The sequence below is a fragment of the Salvelinus alpinus genome, chromosome 10 (genome assembly GCF_045679555.1).
Source record: "Salvelinus alpinus chromosome 10, SLU_Salpinus.1, whole genome shotgun sequence".
In the NCBI taxonomy this organism is placed as follows: domain Eukaryota; kingdom Metazoa; phylum Chordata; class Actinopteri; order Salmoniformes; family Salmonidae; genus Salvelinus; species Salvelinus alpinus.
In genome coordinates this window covers 8483026-8498657 of record NC_092095.1, presented here as the reverse complement: position 1 = coordinate 8498657, position 15632 = coordinate 8483026, and the positions used below count along the sequence as shown (strand labels likewise).

The 15632-nt window shown below is 43.2% G+C and overlaps 1 protein-coding gene across 12 annotated transcripts in view; it reads right to left on the bottom strand.

The window, feature by feature from the left end:
- LOC139531481 (eyes absent homolog 1-like) overlaps positions 1–15632 on the bottom strand; it is a 119574-nt gene that overhangs the window by 36687 nt on the left and 67255 nt on the right. For all 12 annotated transcript variants that reach the window (XM_071327961.1, XM_071327966.1, XM_071327965.1 and 9 more), the window contains 2 exons: positions 14727–14810; positions 6813–6902 (listed from right to left, as the gene is read on the bottom strand). In XM_071327961.1, the coding sequence (XP_071184062.1) occupies positions 6813–6902; positions 14727–14810 (174 nt within the window). The remainder of the gene's footprint in view (positions 1–6812; positions 6903–14726; positions 14811–15632) is intronic.

Genomic DNA, 15632 nt, shown 5'->3' with positions numbered 1-15632 from the left:
CTCATTGAGAATTCAGAACTCACAGGCGGCATCCTGAATATACCCTATTCCCTATATAGTGCACTACTTTAGACCAGAGCCCTATGGCACCCTATTCCCTATATAGTGCACTACTTTAGACCAGAGCCCTATGGCACCCTATTCCCTATATAGTGCACTACTTTAGACCAGAGCCCTATGGCACCCTATTCCCTATATAGTGCACTACTTTAGACCAGAGCCCTATGGCACCCTATTCCCTATATAGTGCACTACTTTAGACCAGAGCCCTATGGCACCCTATTCCCTATATAGTGCACTACTTTAGACCAGAGCCCTATGGCACCCTATTCCCTTTATAGTGCACTACTTTAGACCAGAGCCCTATGGCACCCTATTCCCTATTATAGTGCACTACTTTAGACCAGAGCCCTATGGTGCCTTGGTCAAAATAATGGCACTATATAGGAAATAGCGTGCATTCACAATCACAATACAACTGCAGGGCCATGTAGACATGATAACTGTGGAGAAACAATATTTAATAGATAGATGGATGTAAATGTAACAATCATGTATCTAGTCTGTTATCTATCTATGTAACAACCCTGTATCTAGTCTGTTATGTATCTAAGTAACAACCCTGTATCTAGTCTATTATCTAGCTAAGTAACAACCCTGTATCTAGTCTATTATCTATCTATGTAACAACCCTGTATCTAGTCTATTATCTAGCTAAGTAACAACCCTGTATCTAGTCTATTATCTATCTATGTAACAACCCTGTATCTAGTATGTTATCTATCTATGTAACAACCCTGTATCTAGTCTATTAACTATCTATGTAACAACCCTGTATCTAGTCTGTTATCTATCTATGTAACAACCCTGTATCTAGTCTGTTATCTATCTAAGTAACAACCCTGTATCTAGTCTGTTATCTAGTTAAGAAACAACCTTGTATCTAGTCTATTATCTATCTAAGTAACAACCCTGTATCTAGTCTGTTATCTAGTTAAGTAACAACCCTGTATCTAGTCTATTATCTAGTTAAGTAACAACCCTGTATCTAGTCTATTATCTAGTTAAGTAACAACCCTGTATCTAGTCTATTATCTATCTAAGTAACAACCCTGTATCTAGTCTGTTATCTATCTAAGTAACAACCCTGTATCTAGTCTGTTATCTATCTAAGTAACAACCCTGTATCTAGTCTGTTATCTATCTAAGTAACAACCCTGTATCTAGTCTATTATCTATCTAAGTAACAACCCTGTATCTAGTCTATTATCTATCTAAGTAACAACCCTGTATCTAGTCTGTTATCTATCTAAGTAACAACCCTGTATCTAGTCTGTTATCTATCTAAGTAACAACCCTGTATCTAGTCTATTATCTAGTTAAGTAACAACCCTGTATCTAGTCTATTATCTATCTATGTAACAACCATGTATCTAGTCTATTATCTATCTATGTAACAACCCTTTATCTAGTCTGTTATCTAGCTAAGTAACAACCCTGTATCTAGTCTATTATCTATCTATGTAACAACCCTGTATCTAGTCTATTATCTATCTATGTAACAACCCTGTATCTAGTCTGTTATCTAGCTAAGAAACAACCCTGTATCTAGTATATTATCTAGCTAAGTAACAACCCTGTATCTAGTCTATTATCTATCTATGTAACAACCCTGTATCTAGTCTATTATCTATCTATGTAACAACCCTGTATCTAGTCTTTTATCTATCTAAGTAACAACCCTGTATCTAGTCTATTATCTATCTATGTAACAACCCTGTATCTAGTCTATTATCTATCTATGTAACAACCCTGTATCTAGTCTGTTGTCTAGCTAAGTAACAACCCTGTATCTAGTCTATTATCTAGCTAAGTAACAACCCTGTATCTAGTCTATTATCTATCTATGTAACAACCCTGTATCTAGTCTATTATCTATCTATGTAACAACCCTGTATCTAGTCTTTTATCTATCTAAGTAACAACCCTGTATCTAGTCTATTATCTAGCTATGTAACAACCCTGTATCTAGTCTATTATCTAGCTAAGTAACACCCCTGTATCTAGTCTATTATCTATCTATATAACAACCCTGTATCTAGTCTATTATCTATCTATGTAACAACCCTGTATCTAGTCTATTATCTATCTATGTAACAACCCTGTATCTAGACTATTATCTATCTATATAACAACCCTGTATCTAGTCTATTATCTAGCTATGTTTGGAAATGGCTCAGGAGAAAAAGCAATGTCAATGAAATGTGATTTGATCTCAAAGTGACTTCCCTAATAAAATAAAGGACAAAATGAAATAAAAAAATTTTAAAGCATGATTTTTTTTTTGGGGGGGGGGGAGTGTGTTCTGTAGCATTTTCTAAACATTGGGAGACGAAAATAACATATATTTTTTTTACGTATGCAGACAGACCACATCTTGCTTTTTCTTTTAGTCGGCTATTCTAGATTTAACTGGAAAAACTTGGGGCTTTAAAGTGTCAAAACCAAATGTAGTAATACACTTAGTTGAGATAGAGCAGAGGAAAAATATGCATTGCACGTTCAAATCATTTTATAAGCAGCGAACGGACCAACTGCCAATTCATCTGCGACCGGTTTCATCGCACATAAAACAAAATCAAAACACAGGACAGATGTTGGAGGAGAAACCACATTTAAAGCTTTTGTCACAAACTGCCATTTTTCAAATGATTGGGGCACATCTATTAAAGAAAGTGGATTGTAACGATTGGGCGAAAGCATAAGGAAATATTTAACCAGCCAATTGTAGCCAATTAACTTTGATCACAATGACTGCGTTTGGAATGTCTCAGTCACTCTACTCCTTCGGTTGTCAGAGGGAGTACAAACAATTCTTTGTCTCTCTCTCTCTCTCTCTCTCTCTCTCTCTCTCTCTCTCTCTCTCTCTCTCTCTCTCTCTCTCTCTCTCTCTCTCTCTCTCTCTCTCTCTCTCTCTCTCTCTCTCTCTCTCTCTCTCTCTCTCTCTCTCTCTCTCTCTCTCTCTCTCTCTCTCTGTCTCTGTCTCTGTCTCTCTCTCTCTCTCTCTCTCTCTCTCTCTCTCTCTCTCTCTCTCTCTCTCTCTCTCTCTCTCTCTCTCTCTCTCGCTCTCTCTCTCGCTCTCTCGCTCTCTCTCTCGCTCTCTCTCCCTCTCCCGCTCGCCCTGTGGCCCACTCTCCGTGCTCCCCTCTCTCTCTGCCCCTCTCTTTTTCTCTCTCTCTCTCTCTCTCTCCCCCTCTCTCCCTCTCTCTATGTGCCCTCCTCTCTCTCCATCTTTCTCTCCCTTTCTCTCTCTCTCTCTCTGCCCCCTCTCTCTCTATCTCCCCCCTCTCTCTCCATTGCATTCTCTTTATCTCCATGGCCCTCTCTCTCTGCCCCCTCTCTCATCTTCCGTCATTTTTCTCTTCTTCTCCAGAACATGCTGGAGACTAATAAGGTTTGGCAGACTGTTCTCAGCTCTCCACACACTTAAATATCAAACAAAACATTTCCTCTGCTGTGCGGAGACGTGAGCCTAGAGCAGGACTGGCTGGTTGTAACTAAGTCTGATGGCTGGGCCAAGCTGTGTCTGGTCAGTTGTAACTAAGTCTGATGGCTGGGCCAAGCTTTATCTGGTCAGTTGTAACTAAGTCTGATGGCTGGGCCAAGCTTTATCTGGTCAGTTGTAACTAAGTCTGATGGCTGGGCCAAGCTGTATCTGGCTGGTTGTAACTAAGTCTGATGGCTGGGCCAAGCTGTGTGTGGTCAGTTGTAACTAAGTCTGATGGCTGGGCCAAGCTTTATCTGGTCAGTTGTAACTAAGTCTGATGGCTGGGCCAAGCTGTGTCTGGTCAGTTGTAACTAAGTCTGATGGCTGGGCCAAGCTGTATCTGGCTGGTTGTAACTAAGTCTGATGGCTGGGCCAAGCTGTATATGGCCGGTTGTAACTAAGTCTGATGGCTGGGCAAAGCTGTGTCTGGTCAGTTGTAACTAAGTCTGATGGCTGGGCCAAGCTGTATCTGGCTGGTTGTAACTAAGTCTGATGGCTGGGCCAAGCTGTGTCTGGTCAGTTGTAACTAAGTCTGATGGCTGGGCCAAGCTGTATATGGCCGGTTGTAACTAAGTCTGATGGCTGGGCCAAGCTGTGTCTGGTCAGTTGTAATTAAGTCTGATGGCTGGGCCAAGCTGTGTCTGGTCAGTTGTAATTAAGTCTGATGGCTGGGCCAAGCTGTATATGGCCGGTTGAAAACTAAGTCCGTGTAGATAAGTCCGTGTAGATAAGTCCGTGTAGATAAGTCCGTGTAGATAAGTCCGTGTAGATAAGTCCGTGTAGATAAGTCCGTGTAGATAAGTCCGTGTAGATAAGTCCGTGTAGATAAGTCCGTGTAGATAAGTCCGTGTAGATAAGTCCGCGTAGATAAGTCCATGTAGATAAGTCTGTGTAGATAAGTCCGTGTAGATAAGTCTGTGTAGGTCTACGGTTAGGCCTGGTGTTGTTTAAACATACTTCAGACTACTTTGAGCTGCTGGTGTTTGGTTCAGGTTAGTGAGCCGGCAACCGGAGGGTTGCCAGTTCGAATCCCGGGTCAGACGGGAAAAGTCTGTCAGGAAGTGATCTAAATCCTAGATGCCATTGCCTGCTGTTGTGCCCTAAAGCAAGGCACTTAACCCTCCCCACAACAACAGCTCCCCGGAGCCCAGTGTGACAGCCCTCTGCACCTCTCCAAATAACCTGCGTATGTATGTATGTACTTGTGGGGTTTGTGTTAAAAAATGAAGTCAAATTTTGTTTGGATCTTGTGTGGAATTGACCAATGAATTGATCTTCATGTTAAACTCTCTCTCTCCAGGGGTGGAGCAGACAGACAGACACTCAGACACCAACACCCCCTCTAAACTCTCTTGCCACCCCTTATCCTTGTACCCCAGCGGCAGATTTGACACCAACGCTGCATGAATCAGACGGGGGATGGGGGACGGGGGATGTGGGACGGGGGACGGGGGACGTGGGACGGGGACGGGGGACGGGGGACGGAGGACGTGGGACGTGGGACGGGGGACGGGGGACGTGGGACGGGGGACGTGGGACGGGGGACGGGGGACGTGGGACGGGGGACGGAGGACGGGGGACGTGGGACGTGGGACGGGGGACGGGGGACGGGGGACGGGGGACGTGGGACGGGGGACGTGGGACGGGGGACGGGGGACGTGGGACGTGGGACGGGGGACGGGGGACGGGGGACGTGGGACGTGGGACGGGGGACGGGGGACGGGGGACGTGGGACGGGGGACGAGGGACGGGGGACGGGGGACGGGGGACGTGGGACGGGGGACGGAGGACGGGGGACGGGGGACGGGGGACGGGGGACGTGGGACGGGGGACGGGGACGGGGGACGTGGGACGTGGGACGGGGATGGGGGACGGGGGACGGAGATGGGGGACGGGGGACGGGGGAAGGGGGACGGGGGACGGGGGACGTGGGACAGGGGGCCGGGGGACGGGGAGAGATTTCATGCCGTGACTGAAGAGTTGGCGGACAGCGACACCAGGCACACAGCATGACAGACAGAACGGCTCCAGAAACACTAGAGCCTGACAGATTGCCCAAGTCGTTATGAGGGGGGAGGCTAGAGTAAGGGGGTGGCGGTTGCATAGAGAAGGGGGACGTGGGGCATAGAGTAAGGGGGTAGGGTGGCTAGAGTAAGGGGGTGGGGGGGCATAGAGTAAGGGGGTAGGGAGGCTAGAGTAAGGAGGTGGGGGGCATAGAGTAAGGGGGGTAGGGAGGCTAGAGTAAGGAGGTGGGGGGCATAGAAAAGGGGGACGTGGGGCATAGAGAGGGGGGGCAGGGTGCAAGGGGGATAGATAGAGAAGGGGGGGTTTGGGGAAAGTGTGGACGAGAAACGGAGAGACTGACAGCACTTGTAAAATTCCTAGTGTCCCTTGGGCTCCGTGATAATAGTTTACCACTGTGGAACTGGAAACGGAGGAATGGCTCAATGGGATCCCCGCTAATAAACCCCTAGACTCGATTGACTCACCGGTCCATCAATCTAAGTTACATAAACACAAAAAATCCCCATCAAAATCAGTCAGATGAAGACAGAGATAATTGTTGTTCTTTTGCATCGGATGCGTCTCAATCCACCACATCCGTCAGTGTCGCATGTCCTCATCTGCTTTGAAAAGGTGACGGAGTTAAGAGCGGATGTTCCTCAGACCATGAGACAAATCCCGAAACGTCTAGCCTACTGACGGAAAAAAACGTCTAGCCTACTGACGGAAAAAAACGTCTAGCCTACTGACGGAAAAAAACGTCTAGCCTACTGACGGAAAAAAACGTCTTAGTCTACTGACGGAAAAAAACGTCTAGCCTACTGACGGAAAAAAAACGTCTTAGTCTACTGACGGAAAAAAACGTCTAGCCTACTGACGGAAAAAAACGTCTTAGTCTACTGACGGAAAAAAACGTCTTAGTCTACTGACGGAAAAAAACGTCTAGCCTACTGACGGAAAAAAAACGTCTTAGTCTACTGACGGAAAAAAACGTCTAGCCTACTGACGGAAAAAAACGTCTTAGCCTACTGACGGAAAAAAAACGTCTTAGCCTACTGACGGAAAAAAAACGTCTTAGCCTACTGACGGAAAAAAAACGTCTTAGCCCGCCCGAAGGGTTTGACCTAGTAACCGTATGACGGTAATGTTAACGTCTACACTCCTAATGGACCTGGTGCGTTGATTGAAAGAAAGGGGCCAGAACACTTTCAGAGATGTTACACACAGTAGTATACAGTGACATGACAGAAGCTTCTCTTACCTCCAAGTCGTTGAAGAATAAGTGCGTGTCTGCCAAGTTAAATATCATCTCTTCTATCCTCAGTCCTAGTGACACAGACGTCGGGGGATCCTGGAGACAAGAGAAAACCATCGATATAATCACCATGGAATATAATAAAACTATAATACAATACAGATACAATATAACAACAAATATGATATAATTGCATAGCTACTTGTAAAATAAAACTAAAAATAAATCGATGCATTGACGATGTGCTGCTTTTGTATTGTCTGCTTGTCCTTGTCGTGTTATCACCGATGTTTTATATTTGGCTGGTGCAATCCCATTTCTCCCTTGTGTTTTTATAAAGTACTTTCTTATCTTATACTAAACATGGAACAGGAACTAAATGAAAACATACGACAGAAACTAAAATAAAACACAAAACATAATAATAACAAAATAATAACGAAATTATCATCAATAATTCATGTCTCTTCAAGAATTCAATTATCGACACTTTTACACCGATGGAATTCTCTTAAATTCCAGAACGTTCTGACCTCATAGAGACAAGAAGAAAGGAGACAGACTTAAATGAAAGTTTGGGCTTTTTTGTTTTTTGTTTTTACAGACAGACGACATTAGCAGTCAGAGAGGAAGGAGAGTTGAATCAATGCAGTAGAAGCGTGACTAGTCTTAGAAGGGGGTGGTCGGTTTAGACGAGGACCATGTGGTAACCTTGTCGTAAAATACCACATTCCGCACGTAGTTATGTTAATTAATGCATCATCAGGCTGGCTGCTGTAAAGGCCACAGTGTTGCCGATGTCACACACCTGCTGACATTCCCAAAGCTTCTCAGAACAAGGGATTTGAAGAAATGTTGACATCATGTAAATACTCTATTTTTATCATTTATTTTTGTATTAAAGATAAATATATGTTTTTTTCTTTTTATGATACTACTTATATCCTTAAAAAACTCTATTAGCTCAGTGCTTCTCAAGCCAAATGAGTATTGATACTGAGTCCACACATCGATGCTATGAGGTTGGAATAATAACAGGAAATGGTGAAAATGATGATAATGACTTTTTAGTGTCAGAGCTGTTTGTAAAGACTGTCTGAATTATTAGGCATAATTGCTATTTTTCACTTAATTCTGAATTGTGTTATTCTTCCCCCCTCCGTAATGTGATCATGTCTGTCATGGTGATATGGATGGTCAGGTCCTGTCTGTCTGTCTGGTCGGGTCCTGTCTGGTCTGGTCTGGTCGGGTCCTGTCTGGTCTGGTCAGGTCCTGTCTGTCTGTATGTCTGGTCAGGTCCTGTCTGTCGGTATGTCTGGTCTGGTCTGGTCAGGTCCTGTCTGTCTGTATGTCTGGTCAGGTCCTGTCTGTCTGTATGTCTGGTCGGGTCATCTGTCTGGTTGGGTCTGTCTGTCTGTCTGTCTGTCTGATAATACAAGGACAAGAGAGACCTGGGCTCTAAATAGTTGATGAACTGAGATGTCGTTCTGCACACCTCTGTTGTACTGCGCTGTTATTTGTCTGTTTGTGGCTGTTAGCCTCTCCTTTTGACCTCTCTCATCAACAGGCTGTTTTCACCAAAAGTCCAGGAGGCCGTTTCTGATATTCTCTCTCTCTCTCTCTCTCTCTCTCTCTCTCTCTCTCTCTCTCTCTCTCTCTCTCTCTCTCTCTCTCTCTCTCTCTCTCTCTCTCTCTCTCTCTCTCTCTCTCTCTCTCTCTCTCTCTCTCTCTCTCTCTCTCTCTCTCTCTCTCTCTCTCTCTCTCTCTCTCCCTCTCCCTCTCCCTCTCCCTCTCCCTCTCCCTCTCTCTCTCTCTCTCTCTCTCTCTCTCTCTCTCTCTCCCTTTTTGTCTTTCTCTAAGCTTGGATAAATTGGAAACTTGATTTAACACAGACATCAATTATTTCAAACCAGTGTTTCTCTCTTCTCCAAAATGAAATTTCTGAGGCTACTTAAATTTCTAATCAGGAATAAGTCCTTACAAGGCAGATCGGTCATGAGAGAGACAACGGCTAGTTGTGTTATAGAGAGAGGGTCTTAATGTACTGTGGGCTTACCAGAATAATGCTACAAGATCAGTGTGTGTGTGTGTGTGTGTGTGTGTGTGTGTGTGTGTGTGCTTTTGTGTGTGTGTGTGTGTGCTTTTGTGTGAGTGAGTGTGTGTGTGTGTGTGTGTGTGTGTGTGTGTGTGTGTGCGCTTTTGTGTGAGTGAGTGTGTGTGTGTGTGTGTGTGTGTGTGTGTGTGTGTGAGTGTGCGTGTGTGAAAGTGTGAGTGTGTGAGTGTGTGAGTGTGAGCGCGTGTGTGTGAGTGTGCATGTGAGTGTGAGTGTGTGTGTGTGCTACCGTGTGAGTGAGTGAGAACCGGAGGGGTGGATTAGAGACACCTGAGCTATCCACTGACTACCTGACACACCCAAAATGCACCACAATTCCCCACAATGCATCACAGTGGCCCTCAATACTAATGTCTTCACTGGAACCACAGAGGAAGGACTCAATCTCCTCCACTTTATAGGCGACCATCAATTCCAATCAATATTTCCCCATCAATAGCCCTCCGTCTCTTTTCCCTACACTTGTAAGTCGCTCTGGATAAGACTTAAACTAAATAAAGACTTAAATGTAAAATGTAAATGTACACTTTCACCTCTGGAACAGTTCACGTGATTTACCACACCCCACCACCTGTCCCTAGTCGTCAGTGCCATCCACAGGGGTGCCAAGTACCCCCAATCGCCTCCTCACCCCCCTCGACCCCCCCCCCCCCCAACTGCTAGGTCCACAGCTGGTCTCAGTTATCAGCTTCATGGGCCAGAGCTGCCTTGATGCCAATTAGGAGAACTGATAAGCACAGCATAGTGTGTGTGTGTGGTGTGTGGTGTGTGTGTGTGTGTGTGTGTGTGTGTGTGTGTGTGTGTGTGTGTGTGTGTGTGTGTGTGTGTGTGTGTGTGTGTGTGTGTGTGTGTGTGTGTGTGTGTGTGTGTGTGTGTGTGTGTGTGTGTGTGTGTGTGTGTGTGTGTGTGTGTGTGTGTGTGTGTGTGTGTGTGTGTGTGTGTGTGCTGATATGTCTCTATTTATAGGTCCTGGCCCAGTCTGCTCAACAGCTAGGAGAGAGAGAGAGAGAAGAGGGACAAAATAAAGTGTTTTGTTTTTCCAACAGAGATCAAGAAGGCCAGGATGACAGGAGAAGGGATCCGCATTTACTTATTTTCTACAGGTAGTTTAAAGTTCTATGCCTCTGATAGTGTGCTGTGGTCGGTGTGTGTCTGATTTGATGATAATAATAACAATATCAACAATAACAATAACAACAATAACAATGATAATATAATAACAATAGTAATAATAAGAACGATAATAATAATAAGAACAGTAATAATAATAAAATTAATTTAAAAAATAGTAAGATAGAGAGATACAGAAAGAGGGAGAGAGAAGAAAGAGAGAGAGAAGAGAGAGAAGAGAGAGACAGAGAGAGAGCGAGGAGATAGAGGGAGAAGAAAGAGAGAGAGAGAAGAAAGAGAGAGAAGAGAGAGAGAGACAGAGAGAGAGAGAGAGAGAGAGAGAGAGAGAGAAGAGAGAGAGAGAAAGAAGAGAGAGAGATAGATAGAAGAGAGAGAGAGACAGAGAGAGAGAGAGACAGAGAGAGAGAGAGAGAGAGAGGGAGAAGAGAGAGAGAGAGAAGAGAGAGAGAGAGAGAGAGAGAGAGAGAGAGAGAGAGAGAGAGAGAGAGGAGAGCAAAAGAGAGAAAGAAGAGAGTAAGAGACAAAGAGAGAGGGCAGAAACAGAGAGTAAGAAAAAGAGAGAGAAACATCTTAGAAGTGTCAGGTCCTAGAGGTTGATTCTAAGAGCTGAGGGGCATTACGGAGTCAGGGGTGTTTCCTGTTTCAGAGAGGTCTGCTACCCAGTGTGTGTGGTTGTGTGTGTGCGTGCGTATGACGCGATATGTGTGTGATTGCGTGGTTGTGTGTGTGGTTATATGTGTGCAAGCACATATGTGTCTGTTTCACCTCATCCCTCGGCTCCCTAAGCCGTTCTCTCTTTACCCAGCATGCACGGCTAAGGATAAAGTAAATACACATCTTAGGGTCACGGGGTCACGGGGCAGCCCTCTTTCACCTCCAAAACAAAACAGTTCCCCTTTGAACCCCCCCCCCCCCCCCCTCTCCTGGCTACATCCCAACGGGTGCCCTGTTCAGCGCACTACTTTAGATCAGGGGCCATAGGGTTCTGGTCAAATGTAGTACACAGTATAGAGAAGAGTGTGCCAATCGGGACACACAGGCCCTGGTAACAGAACAAAGCCCCAGCGCGAAGACCGACCGCGCACACTAAACTCTCTGACACATGAGAACCAATATGTCATCTTCTGACATCAAAAAGAAAGATAGCGGGAAAACTCGAAACTCCAACCGAACCAAAAAAACAACCACGAAGGGATAGGAATTCAACATAATAAAGATATAATTTATAATTTTAGACAAACAAGTAGAGATATATGAAACAACAAATGAATAGTCTAGTAAACTTTCCTTCTTCATATTATGTGCATACTCCATAACCATACACACACCGTGGACTTGTCTAAATAACTTTCCTACTACAACCAGTAAATATATAGTTTATATAAATATTAACTTGTTTTTATTTACGTCTTTAATAATAATTACGAAATACAAGTCAATCCAATTCATTTGCAAAATAATATATATTACTTTTTGGACTTGGAGGATTGACTCTTAGACTTAGTCTTGGAATTTAAGAATCTACTCTTAGACTTAGTCTTGGAATTTAAGGATTTATTCCTAGTTTTAGTCTTGGAATTTAAGGATTTATTCCTAGTCTTAGTCTTGGAATTTAAGGATTTATTCCTAGTCTTAGTCTTGGAATTTAAGAATTTATTCTGAGTTTTAGACTTGGAATTTAAGGATTTATTCCTAGTCTTAGTCTTGGAATTTAAGGATTTATTCCTAGTTTTAGTCTTGGAATTTAAGGATTTATTCCTAGTCTTAGTCTTGGAATTTAAGGATTTATTCCTAGTCTTAGTCTTGGAATTTAAGAATTTATTCCGAGGTTTAGACTTGGAATTTAAGGATTTATTCCTAGTCTTAGTCTTGGAATTTAAGAATTTATTCCTAGTTTTAGTCTTGGAATTTAAGGATTTATTCCTAGTCTTAGTCTTGGAATTTAAGGATTTATTCCTAGTTTTAGTCTTGGAATTTAAGGATTTATTCCTAGTCTTAGTCTTGGAATTTAAGGATTTATTCCTAGTCTTAGTCTTGGAATTTAAGGATTTATTCCTAGTCTTAGTCTTGGAATTTAAGAATTTATTCAGAGTTTTAGACTTGGAATTTAAGAATTTATTCCGAGTTTTAGTCTTGGAATTTAAGGATTTATTCCTAGTCTTAGTCTTGGAATTTAAGAATTTATTCCGAGTTTTAGTCTTGGAATTTAAGGATTTATTCCGAGTTTTAGTCTTGGAATTTAAGGATTTATTCCTAGTCTTAGTCTTGGAATTTAAGAATTTACTCTCAGACTTTTAGAGTAAAAATCCACCAGCATGTGTCAACACGATCAAAGTTTCCCTTTCCTCTGGGAATGTTGATCGAATCAACACAATATTTGCCACATTCAATGCCACACTTCCCGAAACAAAACAAGCTGTGCAAGACTTAGTATGCAAAACTAACTATGCAAATTATTTTGTTGTATGCAGAACAAGTCGGAGTAGGATTCTATTGCATTGACAGGCACAACTCAGGCCCATTACCCTACACAGAACAGTGTGGCATAACCAATCAGAGATGTAGTAGGTCTATATGCAAATAGACCACTGCCATATATGGATCTGTGCCATTCACTTTGAACTGGACTGTGTTTACAGCATGAGCCGTCGTAAGTAGATGCGCTTGTTTTGAGATTAAAGTGAGAGCTGCATGTGCACATGTGTACATGTTGTTCATATCCTTTGCTAGTTACTAAGTTATTAGCCCAGTTATAGCACAGTCAGAAGAGGACTGGCCACCCCTCATAGCCTGGTTCCTCTCTAAGTTTCTTCCTAGGTTCTGGCCTTTCTAGGGAGTTTTTCCTAGCCACCGTGCTTCTACACCTGCATTGCTTGCTGTTTGGGGTTTTAGGCTGGGTTTCTGTACAGCACTTTGAGATATCAGCTGATGTAAGAAGGGCTTTATAAATACATTTGATTTGATTTGATAGATCATTTGCGTTACCAGTAAGGGACTGATAGCTTCCTACAAGAACACAAAACATGTGCATTTCTAGACATCTTTGAAAAGCGTTTCAGGTAAAGAGCTTTTTTTTCTTCTTCGTCTTAAAGTGTTGTATTTTGAGAAAGTAGCAAATAGGTAGAGGGTAGTATAATTTGTCTGATTCTCTGTAATAAAGGTTTGGGAATAATTATGCATTTTATTTTGTAAAGTGGTGTCCTGCATCAAACACAACATGTTCAGTCACCTCCTTGTCTGAAGGACAAGTGGATAAACAGGTTGATATCAAGCCCTGCATATCTTTTTCTTCAAAAGTCTCATGGAATGTAGGTCTACATTGAACACCACACATTGTCTGCTACTGTTGGCTGAATGATAGAACAGCTATTTCCATGTTATAATGTTATGGGATGCATTTTCTCCATTGTTTTAGATGGTAGGACACTCTGGTAGGCCCTACATTATGATCAAATAGCCACGGTAGCTTTCATGTCCACAGCTAAAACTGTAATTTAAAGCGGGTACAGCCTCAGTGCTCACAATAAACGAGGCGCTGGAAGTTCCACAGATTTTGCGCTCAGCGGAGAAGAAGAACTAGGATGAGGCAATAAACGTCCACAGAACACCTGTTCTTAACTGTGTCCCAAATGGCACCCTATTCCCTACGTAGCGTACTACTTTTGACCATGGCCCTAGTCTCAATTGGCACCCTATTCCGTACTTAGAGTACTACTTTTGACCATGGCCCTAGTCTCAATTGGTACCCTATTCCCTACATAGAGTACTACTTTTGACCATGGCCCTAGTCTCAATTGGCACCCTATTCCCTACATAGAGTACTACTTTTGACCATGGCCCTAGTCTCAATTGGCACCCTATTCCCTACATAGTGCACTCATTTGGACCAGAGCCCTGAGGCAATCTGTTCCTTATTCAGTACACTACTTATTTATTACACTACTTTTAACTAGCACCCAATGGGCCCTGGTCAAAAGTAGTGTCTTATAATAGGGAATAGGGTGCCATAGGGCCCTCAGACCCTGCTGCAGACAGTCATGCACAGCTCCCACAGAGTTGCAACAGCTGCAGGACAAGCCAAATACTCCTCCAGGCCTCATTGGGCTTATTAAAAAAATAATACAATTATCTGTACATTGAGTTCCGCTCCACATCTCTCTCCACACTACCACGCTCTCTATTCAAACACACACTTAGGCGTGTAAGACAGACAGACAGACAGACAGACAGACAGACAGACAGACAGACAGACAGACAGACAGACAGACAGACAGACAGACAGACAGACAGACAGACAGACAGACAGACAGACAGACAGACAGACAGACACTGAAACGAATATCTCTGTCTATTTCTTCTCTTTGAATATTGATTTGCTTTTAGTTAGAAAAAGATCTGCTGCTGGGATCTGTCTGTCTCTCTCTCTGTGTGTGTGTGTGTGTGTGTGTGTGTGTGTGTGTGTGTGTGTGTGTGTGTGTGTGTGTGTGTGTGTGTGTGTGTGTGTGTGTGTGTGTGTGTGTGTGTGTGTGTGTGTGTAGTGTGTGTGTGTGTGTGTGTGTGTGTGTGTGTGTGTGTGTGTGTGTGTGTGTGTGTGTGTGTGTGTGTGTGTGTGTGTGTGTGTGTGTGTGTGTGTGTGTGTGAGCTTCCGCTTGACGTTAGAGAGTGACGTCACTCACCCGGCCGTATCTGTTAGCGTAAGACCCTGTGAGCAAGGAATGGAAAACGATGATGGTCTCATCCAAGTCCCAGATGAACACTCGCTGGAGAGAGAGAGAGAGAGAGAGAGAGAGAGAGAGAGAGAGAGAGAGAGAGAGAGAGAGAGAGAGAGAGAGAGAGAGAGAGAGAGAGAGAGAGACAGACAGACAGACAGACAGACAGACAGACAGACAGACAGACAGACAGACAGACAGACAGACAGACAGACAGACAGACAGACAGACAGAGAGACAGAGAGACAGAGAGACAGAGAGACAAAGAGACAGGAAAAGGGGGGAGGGGCAAAATCAATGGTCGCACTCTATACCTTGGAATTTGATCTCCCCTGGTCATCCATCCATCCATCCACCCCCTGCCCTTTATATTAGCCCGATCAATAGTGACTAATTAATTAATTAACTAGATATGTTAACATGCTGTAATGTCACCGTCAGAATGGGGTGAGTTGAACTTTTATTAAATTCAAAGCTTATTAATAACTAATTATGCAAAGCCCCCCATCTAATCCTTAACACGTTACTTTGACATATGGATAGGCTGGTGTCTATATGTACTTCATATACACAGTTAGCCACCCGTATGTTATTACATAATCATGGACACACTTTCCTGACATATGGCAAACATTTGACATTCATATAGTTACCCATATAGTTACCCATATAGTTACCCATATAGTTACCCATATAGTTAGACATATAGTTACCCATATAGTTACCCATATGTTTTATGTAACATTACAGGCAGTTATCTACAGTACCTTGCAAAAGTATTCAGACCCCAATGATTTGTGGGATTAAAATAAAAAATAATAAAATCAACAATATACACAAAATACTCTATAATGTCAAAGTGAAAGAAAAAAT